The 20,288-nt window shown below is 52.2% G+C and overlaps 2 protein-coding genes across 3 annotated transcripts in view; both read right to left on the bottom strand.

Annotated features, from left to right (window-relative positions):
• Positions 1–8,944, bottom strand: part of LOC119933295 (epididymal sperm-binding protein 1-like) — an 18,911-nt gene extending 9,967 nt beyond the window's left edge. The window contains exons 1-3 of the mRNA XM_038752742.1: positions 8,867–8,944; positions 4,350–4,514; positions 1,402–1,566 (exon numbers count right to left, since the gene is read on the bottom strand). Of these exons, the coding sequence (XP_038608670.1) occupies positions 1,402–1,566; positions 4,350–4,514; positions 8,867–8,906 (370 nt within the window). The 5' untranslated portion in view covers positions 8,907–8,944. The remainder of the gene's footprint in view (positions 1–1,401; positions 1,567–4,349; positions 4,515–8,866) is intronic.
• LOC119933280 (zinc finger protein 500-like) lies at positions 8,256–20,288 on the bottom strand. Of its 2 annotated transcripts, none has more exons than XM_038752718.1 (6): positions 19,880–20,288; positions 19,394–19,544; positions 18,085–18,167; positions 13,149–13,266; positions 11,466–11,573; positions 8,256–10,466 (listed from the first exon to the last, which is right to left on the bottom strand). In XM_038752718.1, exons 1-6 carry the CDS (start codon positions 20,267–20,269, stop codon positions 9,700–9,702), a joined length of 1,617 nt encoding a protein of 538 aa, XP_038608646.1. In that variant the 5' UTR covers positions 20,270–20,288; the 3' UTR covers positions 8,256–9,699. The 2 variants fall into 2 exon arrangements, with proteins under 2 accessions (XP_038608646.1, XP_038608647.1); XM_038752719.1 differs by having other exon boundaries at positions 11,466–11,570.

Here is a 20,288-nt window from a genome sequence, read left to right as displayed (position 1 = left end):
GGATATGTGGAAAGAGATGTAGAGAAGCAGCGTGGCCCGGTGGAAAGAGCCCGGGCTTTGGGGTCAGAGGTCACGGGTTCAAATCCCAGCTCTGCCACTTGTCAGCCGTGTGACTTTGGGCAAGTCACTTAACTTCTCTGGGCCTCAGTTCCCTCATCCGTAAAATGGGGATGAAGACTGTGAGCCCCACGTGGGACAACCTAATCACCTTGTAACCTCCCCAGTGCTTAGAACAGTGCTTTGCACATAGTAAGCGCTTAATAAATGCCATTATTATTGTTATTATTATGTATGCTTGTTGAGGGCAGGGAATGTGTCTGTTATACTGTTATATTTTGTACTCTCCCAAGGGCTTAGTACAGTGCTCCGCACACAGTAAGCGCTCAATAAATACAACTGACTGATTATTCAGGTATCTACTGAACACTTACTATGTGTCCAGGACTATACTAAGCACAGGAGTAGATTAGAGAAGCAGTGTGGCTCAGTGGAAAGAGCCCGGGCTTTGGAGTCAGAGGTCATGGGTTCAAGTCCCAGTTCCTCCGTCAGCTGTGTGACTTTGGGCAAGCCACTTAACTTCTCTGTGCCTTAGTTACCTCATCTGTAAAATGGGGATTAAAACTGTGAGCCCCCCGTGGGACAACCTGATCACCTTGTAACCTCCCCAGTGCTTAGAACAGTGCTTTGCACATAGTAAGCGCTTCACAGACGCCATCATTATTATTTATTTATTACAGTGCTCCGCACACAGTAAGCGCTCAATAAATACAACTGACTGATTATTAAGGTATCTACTGAGCACTTACTATGTGTCCAGGACTGTACTAAGCACGGGAGTAGATTTTCAGATCAGACGCAGTCCCTGTCCAGAGCTCACAATGGCAGAGGGAGGAAGAGCAGGTATTTTACGGATGAGGAAGCAGGCCCAGAGAGGTTGAGCGACTGGCCCGCTGTCACGCAGCCGGTCAGTGGCGCGTCGCAGGGAGTAGAACCTCCTCCTCCTCCTCCAGGAGGCCTTCCCAGACTGAGCCCCCTCCTTCCTCTCCCCCTCCTCCCCCTCTCCATCCCCCCTGCCTTACCTCCTTCCCTTCCCCACAGCACCTGTATATATGTATAAATGTTCATTCGTATTTATTACTCTTTTTATTTATTTATTTTACTCGGACATATCTATTCTATTTATTTTATTTTGTTAATATGTTTCGTTCTCTGTCTCCCCCTTCTAGACTGTGAGCCCACTGTTGGGTAGGGACCGTCTCTATATGTTGCCGACTTGGACTTCCCAAGCGCTTAGGCCAGTGCTCTGCACACAGTAAGCGCTCAATAAATACGATTGATCGATTGATTGATTGATTGATTGATTGATTGATAGAATCCGGGGTTTCCGGCTCTTCGTCTTACCTGTGTCGGGGCAGAAGCTCCAACGCCTGTCCTGGTCGTAGCTGGCCGTGGTGGAACACCAGAATTTTCCAGGCTGCCGCCTCTCCGGGATACAGGAGTGGATGGTCTGCCCTCGGTACACGAAAGGGAAGAAGCAGGGCTGTCCGCCAGAGCTGCCCCCGTATGCTGGAGAAAAAGAAGGGGCGTCTTGTGAGGGACTTCAACCCGTCCATTAGTCGTTATTTATTGAGCACTTACGGTCTGCGGAGCACTGTACTCAGCGTCTGGGAGAATACAATATAAAATAATAATAATAATAATAATAACGGCATTTGTTAAGCGCTTACTATATGCAAAGCACTGTTCTAAGCGCTGGGGGGATATAACATGATCAGGTTGTCCCCCGTGGGGCTCACAGTCAATCCCCATTTACAGATGAGGTAACTGAGGCTCAGAGAAGTTAAGTGACTTGCCCAAGGTCACACAGCAGACATCATCATCATCAATCGTATTTATTGAGCGCTTACTATGTGCAGAGCACTGTACTAAGCGCTTGGGAAGTACAAATTGGCAACATATAGAGACAGTCTCTACCCAACAGTGGGCTCACAGTCTAAAAGGGACAGACACGTGGCGGAGCTGGGATTCGAACCCATGACCTCTGACTCCAAAGCCCGTGCTCTTTCCATTGAGCCATGCTGCTTCATCATCATCGTCAATCGTATTTATTGAGCGCTTACTATGTGCAGAGCACGGTACTAAGCGCTTGGGAAGTACAAATTGGCAACATATAGAGACAGTCCCTACCCAACAGTGGGCTCACAGTCTAAAAGGACTGCTTCGCTGTGTGCGTCTTAGTGGAAAGAGCCTGGGCTTGGGAGTTAGAGGTCATTCATTCATTCAGTCGGATTTATTGCACGCTGACTGTGTGCAGAGCACTGGACTAAGCGCTTGGGAAGTACAAGTTGGCAACATATAGAGACGGTCCCTACTCAACAACGGGCTCACAGTCTAGAAGGGGGAGACAGACAACAAAACAAAACATGTGGACGGGTGTCGTCAGAACAAATAGAAATAAAGCTAGATGCACATCATTAACAAAATTAATAGAATAGCAAATATGTACAAGTAAAATAGAGTCATAAATCTGCACAAACATATATACAGGTGCTGTGGGGAGGGGAAGGAGGTAGGGCAGGGGAGATGGGGAGGAGGAGAGGAAAAGGGAGGGGAGGAAAAGGGGTCGTGGGATCTAATCCCTGCTCTGCCGCTTATTAGCTGCGTAACTTTGGGCAAGTCACTTCATTTAGCTGTGCCTCAGTTACCTCATCTGTAAAATGGGGATTAAGACTGTGAGCCCCATGTGGGACAACCTGATCACCTTGTATCTACCTCAGGGCTTAGAACAGTGCTTGGCACATAGTAAGCGCTTAACAAATACCATTATTCGTATTATCGTTAATAAGAGTTGTTCGGCATGACAGAGGACCTGGGTTCTCATCCCTGCTCCGCCACTTGTCCTCTGTGTGACCTCGGGCAAGTCAGTTCCCCTCTCTGGGCCTCAGTTTCCTCATCTGTAAAATGGGGATTCAATACCTGTTCGCCTTCTTCCTCAGACTGTGAGCCCCGTGTGGGACATGGACTGCCTGATGTGGATGACCTGGAATCTATCAATCGATCCATCAACCAGTCAGTGAGTGCTTTATTGAGTGCTTAGTCTGTGCAGAGCACTGTACTAAGCGCTTGGGAGAGTCCAAACCAACAGAATTAGCTTACGTCTATCCCAGTGCTTGGCACATAGTCTGTGCTTTACCCCAGATTCCCTCTCGACTGTAAGTGCGTTAAGGGCAAGGAATACAGCTAATTCTGCTGTATCGTCCTCTCCCAAGCGCTCAGTATAGTGCTCTGCACATAGTAAGCGCTCAATAAATACGATTGAATGAATGAATGAATGAATGAATAAATACCATTGATTGATTCCAATGGGAAAGGCTCAGGGGTTGACACCTGTCCACACGTTTTGTTTTGTTATCTGTCTCCCCCTTCTATCATCATCATCATCATCAATCGTATTTATTGAGCGCTTACTGTGTGCAGAGCACTGGACTAAGTGCTTGGGAAGTCCAAGTTGGCAACATATAGAGACAGTCCCTACCCAACAGTGGGCTCACAGTCTAAAAGGGGGAGACAGAGAACAAAACCATACATACTAACAAAATAAAATAAATAGAATAGATATGTACAAGTAAAATAAATAGAGTAATAAATATGTACAAGCATATATACATATATACAGGTGCTGTGGGGAAGGGAAGGAAGTAAGATGAGGGGATGGAGAGGGACGAGGGGGAGAGGAAGGAAGGGGCTCAGTCTGGGAAGGCCTCCTGGAGGAGGTGAGCTCTCAGCAGGGCCTTGAAGGGAGGAAGAGAGCTAGCTTGGCGGACGGGCAGAGGGAGGGCATTCCAGGCCCGAGGGATGACGTGGGCCGGGGGTCGACGGCGGGACAGGCGAGAGCGAGGTAAAGTGAGGAGATTAGCGGCGGAGGAGCGGAGGGTGCGGGCTGGGCTGGAGAAGGAGAGAAGGGAGGTGAGGTAGGAGGGGGCGAGGTGATGGACAGCCTTGATATAGTTTCTGCACATAGTAAGCACTCAATAAATACGATTGAATGAATGAATGAATGAATGAATGAATAAATACCATTGATTGATTCCAATGGGAAAGGCTCAGGGGTTGACACCTGTCCACACGTTTTGTTTTGTTGTCTGTCTCCCCCTTCTAGACTGTGAGCCCGTTGTTGGGTAGGGACCGCCTCTATATGTTGCCGACTTGTACTTCCCAAGCGCTTAGTCCAGTGCTCTGCACACAGTAAGCGCTCAATAAATACGATTGAATGAATGAATGAATGGATTGATTCGATTGGGAAAGGCTCAGGGGTGCGGCGGGGAGGGCACCCCCAAGACGATGCTCACCGTCTTCGGAGCAGTAGCGCCACTCGGGGAGGAGATCATAGTTGCCCGTGGTGGCACACCAGGGCCTCTGCGACCACCCCCCGACGCGGGTGCAGGCCGAGAACCGCCTGCCTTTGTACACAAAGGGGAAGACACAGGGGCGATGGTCCGGCACGCTCGGCGAAGCTGCAAGACGAGAAACCCAGCGATTGTCTCCTCACCCCCCTCATCCCCACCCCCGTCCAGCCAACCCTCATCTCCCCCAACCCAGGGGACAACAGCACCCTCCACTCCAGCCCACCTGCTTCCCATCGCCTCCCCACTCTTTTTAAAAATGTATTTATGGTACACGTTAAGCGCTTACTATGTGCCCGTCACCGTACTGAGTGGTGGGGTAGATACAATCAATCAATCAATCGTATTTATTGAGCGCTTACCGTGTGCAGAGCACTGGACTAAGCGCTTGGGAAGTACAAACTGGCAACATACAGAGACAGTCCCTACCCAACAGTGGGCTCACAGTCTAAAAGGGGAAGACAGAGAACAAAACCAAACATATTAACAAAATAAAATAAATAGAATAGATATGTACAAGTAAAATAAATAAATAGAGTAATGAATATGTACAAACATATATACATATATACAGGAGCTGTGGGGAAGGGAAGGAGATAAGATGGGGGGATGGAAAGGGGGACGAGGGGGACAGAAAGGAAGGGGCTCAGTCCGGGAAGGCCTCCTGGAGGAGGTGAGCTCTCAGTAGGGCCTAATACCAGCTAATCAGGTTAGGCAGTCCATGGCCCACATGGAGCTCACAGTCTTAATCACCATTTTACAGGTGAGGGAACTGAGGCCCAGAGAAGTGAAGTGACCTGCCCAAGGTCACAAAGCAGACAAGTGGCAGAGCTGCGATTAGAACCCAGGTCCTTGTGACTCTTCAAGACTGTGAGCCCGTTGTTGGGTAGGGACCGTCTCTGCATGTTCCTGATTTGTACTTCCCAGGCGCTTAGTACAGTGCTCTGCACACAATAAGTGCTCAATAAATACTACTGAATGAATGAATGAATGGCTCCCGGGCCCGTGATCTATCCGCTAGGCCACAATGTGTTTTGGAAAGAACGTGGCTAAGTGATTAGGGGGTGTTCTTCCATTCATTCATTCGTTCGTTCAATCGTATTTATTGAGCGCTTACTGTGTGCTGAGCACTGGACTAAGCGCTTGGGAAGTTGGTAACATACAGAGATGGTCCCTACCCAACAACGGGCTCACAGCAACATGTGTCTAGCTGGATAGAGCGTCAAAAGGAATGTCAGTTTTCCGTAGGCCCAGAAAGTAACCCGCGTGTCTACAAAATACGCACAGACCAGACATCAGTATCTTTAGGCACAAACACCTGCTCTTCCAAACGTGGCCTAGTGGTTAGAGCCTGGGCGTCCGAAGGATCTGGGTTCTAATCCCAGCTCCGCCACCTATCTGCTGTGTGACTTTGAGCAGATCTCTTCTCTGGGCTTCAGTTCCTTCATCAATAAAATGGGGATTAAGACTGTGAGCCCCAGGGGGGACAGGGAACTAGGTCCAACCTGATAACCTTGTATCTACCCCATCATCATCAATCGCATTTATTGAGCGCTTACTATGTGCAGAGCACTGTACTAAGCGCTTGGGAAGTACAAATTGGCAACATAACCCCAGCGCTTAGTATAGGGCTTGACACATAATAAGCACTTAACAAATACCACAGTTGCTATTATTATTGCCCGAATACTTCCAAAATTATATACGCAGACACAGATACATGCCACAACACCCATACACACACAAACACACACACACACAAAGACTCTCCTCCCTGACATTTCTCATAACCCCCAAGGAATCCTCAATCACTCCACTTTGGCCCCCCAGGGCCCTCTCCAACAAGCCTACCCCACCAGTCCATTAGTCCATTATTGATTTATGCTACTGAGTCTATCACCCCACAGATATCCCCTTCAGAGCACATCCCCCTACCCTCCCCAACCTGCCACCTTCAATCCCAGATCCTAGAGGTCCGCCCGGACTCTCCTGGCTGGTTGCCCGCAGGGGAAGGGACATCAGGGCCGAGAAGAACCAGAACAAGGTAGAGGCCATCTTCCCGCCAGCCCCAAAGAGGTCAACCGCTGGGGTGGGCAGAAAGAAACGGCCTTTATAACGTCGAGGCCCCAAGCCCTCCTCTGGGGCAAACCCCCCGCCCGCCTCCCGCAAACCACATTCAAGTCCAGCTGGTTCCAGTGACCGAGTAACCCCAGACCTCTCAGCGCCGATAAGCCGGCCGAGTCTGGCGTACAAAAAACCCTTGTATCGGAGGCAGCGAGACATAAGAAGCTCAAATCACTCAAAGTCCAAGGGTGGAAAGCTTTCTTCTCCAGCTAAGCCTGTCTGCCCGCTGTGTCCCACGCCCTACGTCCAACCCCAAGATGCTGCTTGTGCCGTTCTTCGTGAAGCAGCATGGCCTAGTGGGTAGAGTATGGACCTGGGTTCTAATCCCAGCTCCGCCATTTGTCTGCTGTGTGACCTAGGGCAAGTCACTTCACTTCTCTGTGCCTCACTTACCTCATCTGTAAAATGGGGATTAAATCTGGGAGCCCCATGTGGGACAACCTGATTAGCTGGTATCTACTCCAGAGCTTAGAGCAGTGCTGGATATATAGTAAGCACTTAACAAATACCATCTTTTCTTTATTTAGCATCATCATTATGTGGGTATGCCCTACCCCTGTACCAACCTTTTTTCACAACTCTTGAGCTTCACCTCCTCCAGGTGCCCTTCCCAGACTGAGCCCCCTTTTTTCTCTCCCCCCTCCCCCCCACCCTACCTCCTTCCCCTCCCCACAGCACCCGTATATATGTTTGTACAGATTTATTACTCTATTTTACTTGTACATATTTACTATACTATTTATTTTGTTAATAATGTGCATCTAGCTTTATTTGGATTTATTCTGATTACCTGACACCTGTCCACATGTTTTCTTTTGTTGTCTGTCTCCCCCTTCTAGACTGTGAGCCCGTTGTTGGGTAGGGACTATCTTTATATGTTGCCAACTTGTACTTCTGAAGCGCTTAGTCCGGTGTTCTGCACACAGTAAGCGCTCAATAAATACGATTGAATGAATTAATGAATGAAAAGCAGTCCCATGTGCTCAGAATAATCGCTCCAGGAGGCAGTGTGGCTTAGCGGAGAGCACACGGGTCTGGGATTGAGAGCCGGGTTCTAGTTCCAGGTCTGCTACTGACCTCCTGGGTAACCTTTGGTTTTTCTGCCTCGGTATAAGAGTGCGTCCCTCCCTCCCTCCCTCTTGACTAGGGAAGTAGCGAGGCCTAGTGGAAAAGTCAAGGCCTGGGAGTGAGAGCACCTGGGTTCTAATCCTGGCTCTGCTCCTTGTCTGCTGTGTGACCTGGGGCAAATCACTTATCAACTCTTGTTATAGTGTAATAATTACAATAATGTTGGTATTAAGCACTTACTATGTGCCAAGCACTGTTCCAAGCACTGGGGTCGATACAAGGTAATCAGGTTGTCCCACGTGGGGTTCACAGTCTTCATCCCCATTTTACAGATGAGGGAACTGAGGCCCAGAAAAGTTAAGTGACTTGCCCAAAGTCACACAGCTGAAAAGTGGCAGTACTCTCCCAAGCGTCTAGTAATAATAATAATGATGGCATTTATTAAGCACTTACTACTACTATTAATAATAGTGATAGCATTTATTAAGCGCTTACTATGTGCAAAGCACCGTTCTAAGCGCTGGGGAGGTTACAAGGTGATCAGGTTGTCCCATGGGGGGCTCACAGTCTTAATCTCCATTTTACAGATGAGGTAACTGAAGCCCAGAGAAGTTAAGTGATTTGCCCAAAGTCACACAGCTGACAATTGGCAGAGCGAATAAGCACTCAATAATTACAATGACTGATTGATCAGGGCTGTTCAGAAATACACTGGCGAAATCAAACTTTGAATCCAACGAAGCGTCACATGTATGGGCTCTGCCGTTTTCCCTTCAACTCCCTTTTGGTTTTTCCGCAGACTCGGCTGGTTCACCGGGTCTCCCGCATCTCCCAACCCCGAGGCTTGACAGGTGTTTATGGGAGCCGCCCCTCCCTCCCAGTTCCCCGATGCTCATGAAAGAATCTGGCCAGAGCTACTCGGTTAGAAAAAAAAAAATCAGCTTTTTTTTTGTCAACCTGTAGAGCGTACATGCATCTTAGGGAGGTAGTTGGGGAGCGATTGAGGTGGAAGAGAAAACAGGGAGTCTGGGGAAGGGGAGGGTCTCGCTGGGCTTATGTTTCCCAGTGAAGAGCTGGCGGGAGGAGGGCTGGGTACCCTGGTGCCCCTCGCCCACCCTCCGGGTGTGGAGAAGGACCATCGTATGGGAGCCTCGCGGGCGAGCTCGGGGGTAACTCCTTGGGGAGTCGTGTCTGAGGATGACCCGGGCATCTGAGGGCACACTGATATGGGGGCCCATCGGAGGTTTCGGGTGGTTCTTCCACAGACACACCTGGACCTCCAGGGGAACGAGAGACCGGAGCCCAAGTCATCTGGGCTGACTCAGAGCGCTGGTGCTGGTCGCCAAAAGTCGCCCTGGGCCCAACCGGTCCAAGTCAACCCTGGTTGAACTGACCGTTGTTGAGGGGGGAGGGAGGTAAATGGCAAGCCAACGATTCCAGCTCCCTTTCCTGGAGGCCTCACTCCAGAGAGGGCGGTTGGGAAAGGCCACTTTGGGGTACAGCGGGAGGGACAGCAGTCCCAGGAGCACCAAAAACCACCCCATCAGACCCATCACATTCGTCCTTGTAACCCAGAGAGGGGAGTGGGGCCTTGCTCAGCCCCCGAGGCAAAACTTTCCTCCGTGGAGTCTCTGTAGGGGGAAATAGTCACAGAGCCCTGGCTCTCGGGGTGGAGCAGTCATGCACTCCTAGTTCCGACAGATCATCCCCAGGAAGACAAATCAAATCCCTGGTGGCTTCACAGGGATGGGGCAGAAGGACTGGGAGTTTACCAGGCACCGTTCGGTCCAAGACGGGGCCGGCCCTCAGCCCTCGGAGCGGCCCGCTGCGCCCCGAGAAAGGCCCAGAACCGGGCCGCACCCCGGGGAAAGGGCAGGGCTTTCGGGGGAACCCGATCTCTTGGAGGCCTCCCCCTACTAAAGGACTCCGAACCCACGGAGACAAGCCAACTCACACCTCCAAAAGCGCTCGAGTCCCCCTGGGGTAACGCCGCCCCGTGGCTTTCGCTCCTTCCTCCCCCCCAGCAGTTAAGGTCAGGAGTCGGGGGAAAAGCCAAAGAGGAGGAACACGTCCGCAGGAGAGGAGGGAGACGGAGGGCGCCGGGTCAGACCCCCTCTCCCATGGGGGTCCCCTGGACGAAGCTTTTCCCACAGGTGCCAGTCCCGTGGGGCCCGGCTGCCAGGAGGCCTCTCGGGTGGACGGCCAGCTCCATCCCCTGCCGGTAGCTCTCCCAGAGGGGGCGGCGGGGGAAGAGTTTCTCCCCGGCGTGGGTCCTCTGGTGCCTGATGAGGTGCTCCCGCCGGCCGAAGCTCTTCCCGCACTCCCGGCAGCCGTAGGGTCTCTCGCCCGTGTGGGTCTTCTGGTGGCGGATCAGGTGCTCGCGCCAGTAGAAACTTTTCCCACACTGGCAGCACTCGTAGGGCTTCTCCCGGGTCTGGTGCCTCAGGGGGTGGGCGGCGGCCCACAGGAAGCTCTTCCGGCACTTGGGCAACTTGAAGGGCCGCTCCCCGAGGTGGGTCCGCTGATGGCGGATCAGGTGCTCGTTCCGGCCGAAGCTCTTCCCGCACTCGGCGCACTGGTAGGGCTTCTCGCCCGTGTGGCTCCGCAGGTGCCGGCTGAAGTGGGCCGGCTTGAGGAAGCCCTTCCCGCACTCGGGGCAGGCGTGGGGTTTGCCCGGCGGGGCGTGCGGGGCCAGGGGGAAGCCGACGAAGCGCGGGACGGGGAGCTCGGCTCTCCTCCCCAAGACCCTCCTGGGCTCCTCCTTGCAGGGGGTCCTGCGGTCGGGGCCCGGGGCGCCCCCCGAAAACGCGCTGTGCCGCTCGGCCTTCTCGGGGCCTCCGGCGGGCTTCGGTTCGCTCTCGCTCGGGTCTCCTGCCGGGAGGAACAGAGGATCCAACTGAAGCTACCAATAATAACGATGGTACTTGTTAAGCGCTTATTATGTGGCAAGCACTGTTCTAAGCGCTGAGGTAGATACAAGCGAATCAAGTTGGACATAGTCCCTGTCCCACATGGGGCTCACAAGCTTATCCCTATTTTACAGATGAGGTAACTGAGGCCCAAAGAATTGAACCAACTTACCAAGAACTACACTAATTAGGAATTTTTTTTTGTTAATCCAAAGAAGCGGAGGTGGTGGCGATATGGGCCGGGGTTTGGTGCGGGGAGATTTAGCGGGATACAAAGGAGGACCTCTTCCCGGGAGCCTGTTCAAAGCAGGAGAGATAACCACCTCTCGGTGTGGGCAGGGAACATCTATTTATTGTACTCATGTACTCTCCCAAGTGCTTAGTAATAATAATAATGATAATAATAATAATGATGGCATTTAAGCGCTTACCATGTGCAAAGCATCATCATCATCATCATCATCATCAATCGTATTTATTGATGAAGCACTGTTCTAAGCGCTGGGGAGGTTACAAGGTGATGAGGTTGTCCCATGGGGGGCTCACAGTCTTAATCCCCATTTTACAGATGAGGTCACTGAGGCCCAGAGAAGTTCTCTGTCTCCCCCTTTTAGACTGTGAGCCCACTGTTGGGTAGGGACTGTCTCTCTGTGTTGCCAACTTGTACTTCCCAAGCGCTTAGTACAGTGCTCTACACACAGTAAGCGCTCAATAAATACGATTGATTAATTGATTGATTAAGTGACTTGCCCAAAGTCACACAGCTGACAATTGGCGGAGCTGGGATTTGAACCCACGACCCCTGACTCCAAAGCCTGTGCTCTTTCCACTGAGACACACTGCTTCTCCTACAGTGCTCTGCACACAGTAAGCACTCAATAAACATGACAAATACGACCAGGGACTGGATCCAGTGACCTCCAAAGGTTCCGGCCACCCCTGGTCCTGAGAGACTCCTCACCTGTGAGCATCACTTGGGTAGCGTCCCTCTGCTCCCAGTGCCGGAGCCCTGAAGCCCACGGTCCATCCCCAGCTCCGAGTTTGGGGGCAGCGTCGGATGGGGGTCCTGCTGGGGAGAAACAAATGACACATTTGTGGCTGGGGGAGGCACCGCCACTCACGAGGTGCGGGAAGAGAGTGGCAGGGGAGACGACGGGAAGGCGGGAGATTAAAACTGTCCTGAAAACGGCTGCTGCCATTTGGTGCCTCCGTGGACCCGGGCCTGTGTGGGTGGTTTGGCATCCCAGAGCCACCCTAGAGGCCTGCTCAAAGTGAGACTCAAGGTCAAAGGGAGAAACGTTCCAAGTCTGGCAGGGGGGGGGACGATCGTGCGGAGTCTTCCAGGGCCGGGGGCTGGGTAAGAACCCCTCTCGGGCTGAATAATAATAATAATGATGGCATTTATTAAGCGCTTACTAAGTGCAAAGCACTGTTCTAAGCGCTGGGGAGGTTACGAGGTGATCAGGTTGTCCCACAGGAGGCTCACAGTATTAACCCCCATTTTACAGTTGAGGTAACTGAGGCACAGAGAAGCTAAGTGACTCGCCCAAAGTCACACAGCTGACAATTGGTAGAGCCTGAATTTGAACCCATGACCTCTGACTCCAAAGCCCGGGCTCTTTCCACTGAGCCACGCTGCTTCTCCAGCCAAGCTGGATCTTGCCCACCTTACGTCCTAGGCGGAGACACACAGACACACACACACAAACACCCGCCCGGATCCGGTGCCCTCCTGGAAGCCCCAAGACCTGCCCCTGCCCCAACCCAGAGAACCCTTGGAACTACCCTGCCTTTCCAAAAACCCAAAGGCCCGTCGCCCCCAACACAAAAGACACACACAAAGGGGATTTGGGTTAGAGCCCTCCTGGACCAGCTTTAAGACCCCATCTTCCACCCCTGCCATCCCACCCTAAGCGCACCTCACCCTGGATCTAGCCTCAACAGTCCGTCGGCATGGTAATAGGCGGGAAGGTCTGGAATTTAGGGGTGTTGATTCCCCCCACTTTTACCAAAAGGCCAGCCACATCGCCGAACCTGCCCTCTGGGAGAGCGCAGAAGGGGTCAGGCTGGCTGCTGGAGGCGTTGGCAGGGGAGGGACAGGCGACCCATCCTCCTCCAGCACAGCTTCCAACCCACCACCACCAGACATTTCGTTGGGGTCCGGAACTGCGTCTGGACCCCGGAATGCCACAAGGGCTCATGACCGATTCAGTTCTCGGGCCCAGAGACCCCGGCGGTCCCAGATGTGGTGAGCCCCGGCCTCTCACGACTCCCGCTCTACCCCGCCGAGGCGAAAGAGCCACCGGATTCTTCCGCTACTTCTGGTTCCCGCCGGCCCATCCCAAGCCCTGGGGTGACACTCTCTCCCTCCGGCTGACGAGGTAAATACAAATACTACGCCACCCCAAGAAAGGGAAGCGGGCGGCTGATGGAGGTTCAATGCCCTCTAGACCATAAGCTCCTTGTGGGCAGGGCATGTGTCTGTTTATTTTCGTATTGTACTTTCCAAGTGCATAGTACAGTGCTCTGCCCACAGTAAGCGCTCAATAACTACGACTGAATAAATGCATGAATGCCACCCCCTCCCTGGGCTGGGGCCAGAAGGAAGACAGGCTCGCCGGTCCCGGGAGAAGTCAGTCCTCACCCCAGGGAGCCCTCACACATCCCTCCTCCTGGACGGACGGATCTCCGCAGGCCCCCGGCTTCTGTCCATCCCGTTGCCGCAGCTCCTCTTCCGGCCCATCCTGGAAGGCGACCGGCCCCTGAAATTACACAAGACCCCAACCCCGTCCCCGCCCCGGCTCTGTCACCCTCAGGAGAAGGATTGGGGAGGCCCTAAAATGATGGCTGATGCATCAGATACTCAACAGACGGCCCTGAGGGTCCACTGGGAGGTAAGCCCTGCGCTCCTTCCCCCATCTTACCTCCTTCCCTTCCCCACAGCACCTGTATATATGTATATATGTTTGCACATATTTATTACTCTATTTATTTATTTATTTTACTTGTACATATCTATTCTATTTATTTTACTTTGTTAGTATGTTTGGTTTTGTAGTCTGTGTCCCCCTTTTAGACTGTGAGCCCACTGTTGGGTAGGGACTGTCTCTCTATGTTGCCAATTTGGACTTCCCAAGTGCTTAGTACAGTGCTCTGCACACAGTAAGCGCTCAATAAATATGATTGATGATGATGATGATGATGGAGGGGTGGGAGGGAACAGAGGAAGGAGAAGCCCCTGTGGAGCGACCAGGAAAATGGAGAGAGGTGGAGAATGGACACGGAAAGAGACAAACACAGTAGAAACGCAAGCAGCGTGACCTATGGATAGAGCCCGGGGCTGGGAGTCCGAAGGACCTGGGTTCTCCTCCTGGCTCCACCACGTGTCTGCTGTGTGACCTTGGGCACGTCACTTCACTTCTCTGGGCCTCAGTTCCCTCATCTGTAAAATGGGGATTGAGACTGTGAGCCCCACGTGGGACAGGGAATCTGTCCAACCTGATTAGCTTGTGTCTAGTCCAGCGCTTAGTACGCTGCCTGGTACACAGTAAGCACCTAACAAATGCCACTCCAAAAAAACAAAAGATGTAAGCTCCCAGGTGCTTAGTGTGGCTCAGTGGAAAGAGCCCGGGCTTGGGCGTCAGAGGTTATGGGTTCTAATCCCGGCTCCGCCACTTGTCAGCTGTGTGACTTTGGGCAAGTCACTTCACTTCTCTGTGCCTTACTTACCTCATCTGTAAAATGGGGATTAAGACTGTGAGCCCCATGTGGGACAATCTAATTACCTTGTATCCCCCCCCCAGCGCTTAGAACAGTGCTTTGCACATAGTAAGCGCTTAACAAATGCCATTGTTATTATTAGTAGTAGTAGTACAGTGTGCTGCACATAGTAAGCCCTCAAATACCATTGATTGATTAATAAAACAAATGACAGAGAAACAAACATGGGGAGACTCAGTTTGGGGAGAAAGACCCAGCCTGGAGGACATTCATTCCATTAATCATATTTATTGAGAGCTTATTGTGTGCAAAGCATTGTACTAAGCGCTTGAGAGAGTGGGCTATAACAATAAACAGATTCCCTGCCTTCAATGAGCTCACAGTCTAGAAGAGGAGACAGACATTAATATAAATAAATAACTCAATTACAGATATGTACGTAAGGACAGATAGCAAGCAGACGGAAGTTGAGTAAGGGGAGTAAGGGGAGACGCAGCTCCTGCCAGTTTAACAAAGGAGGGGACCCCTCACGTCCCCCCAACATTCAAATGCTAAAATTTGAGTCCCTGCCCCCTTAACTATGGGCGGACTGCCGAACAGGAGAAGCGGACTTGGCACCCGGCCAGCATAAACACCACCGTTTATCTAAGAACAAAAACAACAGAAAATTGGACGAGATCCGGCACTGTGAAAAGCACGGCGCTGAGGTACTCCCGGATCGAGTGGACCAACTGAGGCCCGGCGAGATTAGCCCTGGAAGTGGCTGATATGCCCGCTTACTGATAATAATTAAGGTCTTTGTTCATTCATTCAATCGTACATATTGAGCGCGCACTGTGTCCCAAGCCTTTGGGAGAGTACCATATAACAATACACACACTGACTGCCCACAACAAGCTTACAGTCCAGAGATAAGGAACTTATAGTCTTTGTCCTGTGCCAAGCACTGGGTTAAGTGCTGGGACAGACACAGGATCATCGGATCAGACCAGTTCCTGCCCCTCTAGTGCTCGGTTTTCCAGGGAGAGAGTCCATCTTGTCCCCATTTTAGAGAAGAGGAAATGGGGGTCCGAGTGATGTGCCCCAGGTCACTCCATCTGTCACTGGAAGGATTAGTCTTTTAGACTGTGAGCCCACTGTTGGGTAGGGACTGTCTCTATATGTTGCCAATTTGTACTTCCCAAGCGCTTAGTACAGTGCTCTGCACATAGTAAGCGCTCAATAAATACGATTGATGATGATGATGATGATTAGAACCCAGATCTACTGACCCTTCGTCCCATGCTCTTTCTGCTGTCTCAAAGACTTGAGGAAAAATTGGATTTGTAGGAATTTGAGGGGATGAGGCCAGGCCAGGGGAAGCTGACAGGGGAGAACTGGCAAATTCATTCATTCATTCATTCAATCGTATTTATTGAGCGCTTACTGTGTGCAGAGCACTGTACTAAGCGCTTGGGAAGGACAAGTTGGCAACAGATAGAGACGGTCCCTACCCAACAATGGGCTCACGGGCAAACGTAACAGTACGGGGTTTATTCATTTCCGCCTGCCCCGTTTTTAGGTCTGTTTTCTCATTCTTGGCAGTGACACTGCCGTTCATTTTATGCCCGCTGGTATCTCCCACTATAACGGAAGCCCCCTGAGGGCAGGGACCACATCCTGTTCGATTGTTCCCCAAGCATATAGTATAGCGCTCAGCAGAATAATAATAACAATGATAATGGTATTTGTTACGTGCTTACTATATGTCAAGCGCTGTATTAAGCTTTGGGGTCGATAAAATACATGAAGACTGGACACAGTCCTTGTACCACAGGGGACTTACCGCCTCAGGGGGAGGGAGAAGGGGTGCTGAATCCCCATTTTACAGATGAGGAAACTCAGCACAGAGAAGTGACTGTACTGTAATAATAATAATAATAATAATGATGATGATGATGATATTTGTTAAGCGCTTACTATGTGCAAAGCACTGTTCTAAGCACTGGGGAGGTTACAAGGTGATCTGGTTGTCCCACACAGGGATCACAGTTTTAATCCCCATTTTACAGATTCATTCATTCATTCCTAGTACAGTGCTCTGCACACAGTAAGTGTTCAATAAAAAAATACGATTGAATGAATGAATGCAGATGAGGTAACTGAGGCACAGAGAAGTTAAGTGACTTGCCCAAAGTCACACAGCTGACAGTTGGCAGAGCCGGGATTTGAACTCATGGTCTCTGGCTCCAAAGCCTGTGCTCTTTCCACTGAGCCACGCTGCTTCTCACTGTACTCTCCCAAGCGTTCAGTGCAGTGTTCTGCCCGTAGTAAGCACTAAATAAATATCATTGATCGACTGATTGCCCAAAGTCACAAAGTGGGGCAAGTAATGGGGCCAGGATTAGAACCCAGGTCTCCCAACTCGCAGGCCTGGGCTCTTTCCACTAGGCTACGCTCCTGGCAACCCATTAGCAATGAATCAACCCTGTTGAATCTGACAGTAATGGCCCCGGGGATTGAAGGAGCATGTGCAGCCAGGCGCAGAGGGGGCGAAGGACGAGTGGAGGGCATAAACTAATCCATTATACCCCAACACTACCCGGCTGTTCCTATGGGACCCAATGTAATTCTGGGTGGAGTAATTAGGAGAACGATATACGAAGGGCAAGGAAGTAATCTTTCCCCCTAAACTGAGCACTGTCCCGATCCTTCCTGGGGAAGCATGTCGGTAATTCACTCTGTTTTAGAAAGAAGGAGAAGAAACTGGCGAGGGGCCAGAGAAGGACAAACAGCCTGAATGAGGGGTGAAAACAGGAATGTTTTGTTTTGTTGTCTGTCTCCCCCCTCCAATCAATCAATCAATCAATCAATCGCATTTATTGAGCGCTTACTGTGTGCAGAGCACTGGACTAAGCGCTTGGGAAGTACAAGCTGGCAACATATAGAGACAGTTCCTACCCAAGAGTGGGCTCACAGTCTAGAAGGGGGAGACAGAGAACAAACCCAAACATACTACCAAAATAAAATAAATAGGATAGATAGGTACAAGTAAAATAAACAAACAAATAGTGTAATAAATATGTACAAACATATATACATATATACAGGTGCTATGGGGAAGGGAAGGAGGTATGATGCGGGGGATGGAGGGGGGATGAGGGGGAGAGGAAGGAAGGGGCTCAGTCTGGGAAGGCCTCCTGGAGGAGGTGAGCTCTCAGTAGGGCCTTGAAGGGAGGAAGAGAGCTAGCTTGGCGGATGGGTAGAGGGAGGGCATCCCAGGACCGGGTGAGGATGTGGGCCGGGGGCTGTGAGCCAGACTGTGAGCCCCTTGTTGGGTAGGGACCGTCTCTATATGTTACCGACTTGTACTTCCCAAGCACTTAGTACAGTGCTCTGCACACAGTAAGTGCTCAATAAATATGATTGAATGAATGAATGAATGAATTCTGGGTTGTTTAGCAGAGCGAAGAGAAAGCCCCAGGAGGGCAGGAGGGAGACCAGAAGGACTGTCTTCGGGTTTCCGATGGGATTCCGTGAGGGCACTGACCAGGTTCTCCCGGGCCAGCGGAGAGAACTAGAGGAAACTGGCTTGAATCCCAGCAAAGAGTTCTTCCCCTAGTGATCCTGTCAAGGGGATTAAAGGAGGCGTGGGAAGGCTGGGGAACCTTCAACCCTGTGAAACTATGCCAAGAGAAGGCTTAGCAGGGACTGAGTTTCCAGGAGACAGGAGGCTGGACTCATTGACTCGAGAGATATCTTCCCGCTGCAGGGGATTTACTGGCTGGAAAAGTCCCAGGGGGCGGGGGAATCTTCCATAAACGAGGGGAAAATGGGATGCGCGTTCTGGACCGGGCCGGGGTGGGGAAACGAGCACTTACCTGGGACCCAGCCGTGACTGCCGCCCCCCGGTCTCCATCACACTCTTCCTTGGAAAGGGCGGGAACTTGGGAAATAGGCTGTGCTGGAGAGAACAGAGCCAAGAGGGAGCTTGGGTCGGCCTGGCCGCTCCCCCATCCATCCTCCCCGGGGCTAGAGGAAGGGGCCGGGGGGACTCCCATCACCGAATCCCTTGGAGACCCTGCTGGCTGGGTGTGTGCCTTGTCCTCAAGATTCTGGGCGAGAGCCAGAACTCTCTTATTGCTGCAAAGGAGACGAGGCCCTCCAAACTGAGGAGGGACTGAGGCACTGGGAGGGTTGACTGAGGACACTGTGGGCTCTCCCTCCTCGAAAACCTTTTGAAAAAGAGGCAGTCATCCATTCCTGATGGGGCTGGGCTGGGGGATGGAGCTTCCCGATTCCAGGATTCCAGGTGTTCCGTTCACCCTGTGTTCGGGCCCCTACCCAACCCCAGTCTCCCTTGCCACCCCCTTCCCAGTCTACCATTAAACCTCCCTGCTTCTCCCAGCCCTCCAACGCTCCCCTCTTACCTGCAGATCAAACCCATGCTAGTCTGGCCTCCTGAGCTCAAGACAAATGGCCCCTCTTCCTCGCTTCCCCCTCCCAGTCTCCCCCAGTCTACCCCCTGCACCCCATCCCCAACTGACTTCTAGGAGTGCTCGACCCGTGGTCCTCTCTCTCCCGTCTCCAATTCCTCTCTGCTCCTCACCCCGCCTAAAATGTGATTTCCCCGCGCAACCCAGGACCCAATCAGCTCCTTAATCTCACATCTCACACTGAGAAGCAGTGTGGCTCAGTGGAAAGAGCCCGGGCTTTGGAATCAGAGGTCACGGGTTCAAATCAATCAATCATCAATCATATTTATTGAGCGCTTACTGTGTGCAGAGCACTGTACTAAGCGCTTGGTAAGTACAAGTTGGCAACACGTAGAGACAGTCCCTACCCAACAGTGGGCTCACAGTCTAGAAATCCCAACTCCGCCAATTGTTTGTGACTTTGGGCAAGTCACTTCACTTCTCTGTGCCTCAGTTACCTCATCTGTAAAATGGAGATTAAGACTGTGAGCCCCCTGTGGAACAACCTGATCACCCTGTAACCTCCCCAGCGCTTAGAACAGTGCTTTACACATAGTAAGCGCTTAATAAATATCATTATTATTATTATCCTCCTGTTAGCCACATGATCGGGGTGTCCATCGTCTGCCTGCTGCAGATCTATTTTCCAGACTGGGCCCCGAACCCCTGCCCTGCTCTCTGGGGGTGGGGGGTGCAGTAGCGCACATTGACTGACCACTGTCCTGCAGAGCCGCTCGTCGCTCCTCCTGCACGATGGGGCTCCGCTCCGGTTGGGGTACCAGGCCCCGAGCCCCCTCCTCCTGGGATGGCCCCCTGGGCCTCAAATCCACGGGCAGAGTGAGGGCCTCCATCCTCTCTGAGGCGACCTGTGGGAAACCCAAGCCCTTGTCAGCCCAGCCCCCGGGGAGGCAGCGTCCGCGCCAACTAGAATCCTTGTGCTTAAAGGGAGCCGAACCCATCGTCTTCAAGAGTCCTCTCCGGCCCCCTCCATTTCCACCTTCTTTGCCTCATTTCTCCCTCCCTCCTCCCCTTCTCAAGACTGTCCTTCTCCTTCCCTTTTCCCTCATTTCCATCTCCCCAGGCGATCCAGCCCTCGTCCCTTTTCCTCTGGTCAGACCCCATCCTGCTCCTATCGTTTCCTCCTCTTCCCCTTTCCCTCTTGTCTCCCTCCTCTCCCCGTTCAAGTCCCCGTTTTCCTCACCCACTGGCTCGGCACCCCGGGTTCCCTCTGCAGGCCCTCCACCAGGGTGACGGCCTCCTCGCCGCTCTCCGGCCTCCACTCCCGCACCCAGGCCTGGATCTCCCGGGGCAGGACGGTGAGGAACTGCTCCAGCACCAGAAGCTCCAGGATCTGCTCCTTGGTTCTCCGCTCGGGCCTCAGCCACCGACGGCACAGCTCCCGGAGGCAGCAGAGGGTCTCCCGGGGCCCGGCCGCCTCCTGGTAGGGGAAGCCCCGGAAGCATTGGCGGGCGGTCTCAGGACCGGGCGTGAGGCCCCGGCCCCAGAGAGCATCCTCCTCGACCTTCACGGGGAGCATCCCCATGGGCTCCTGGGGGGCTAGGCTCAGGGGGCCTAGGCCTGAAGGCTTCATCTGGCTCCAGGGGACAGGG

The sequence above is a fragment of the Tachyglossus aculeatus genome, chromosome 10 (genome assembly GCF_015852505.1).
Source record: "Tachyglossus aculeatus isolate mTacAcu1 chromosome 10, mTacAcu1.pri, whole genome shotgun sequence".
In the NCBI taxonomy this organism is placed as follows: Eukaryota; Metazoa; Chordata; class Mammalia; order Monotremata; family Tachyglossidae; genus Tachyglossus; species Tachyglossus aculeatus.
Note: the sequence above shows the minus strand (reverse complement) of the source record. Positions and strands in the feature narration are given on the sequence as shown.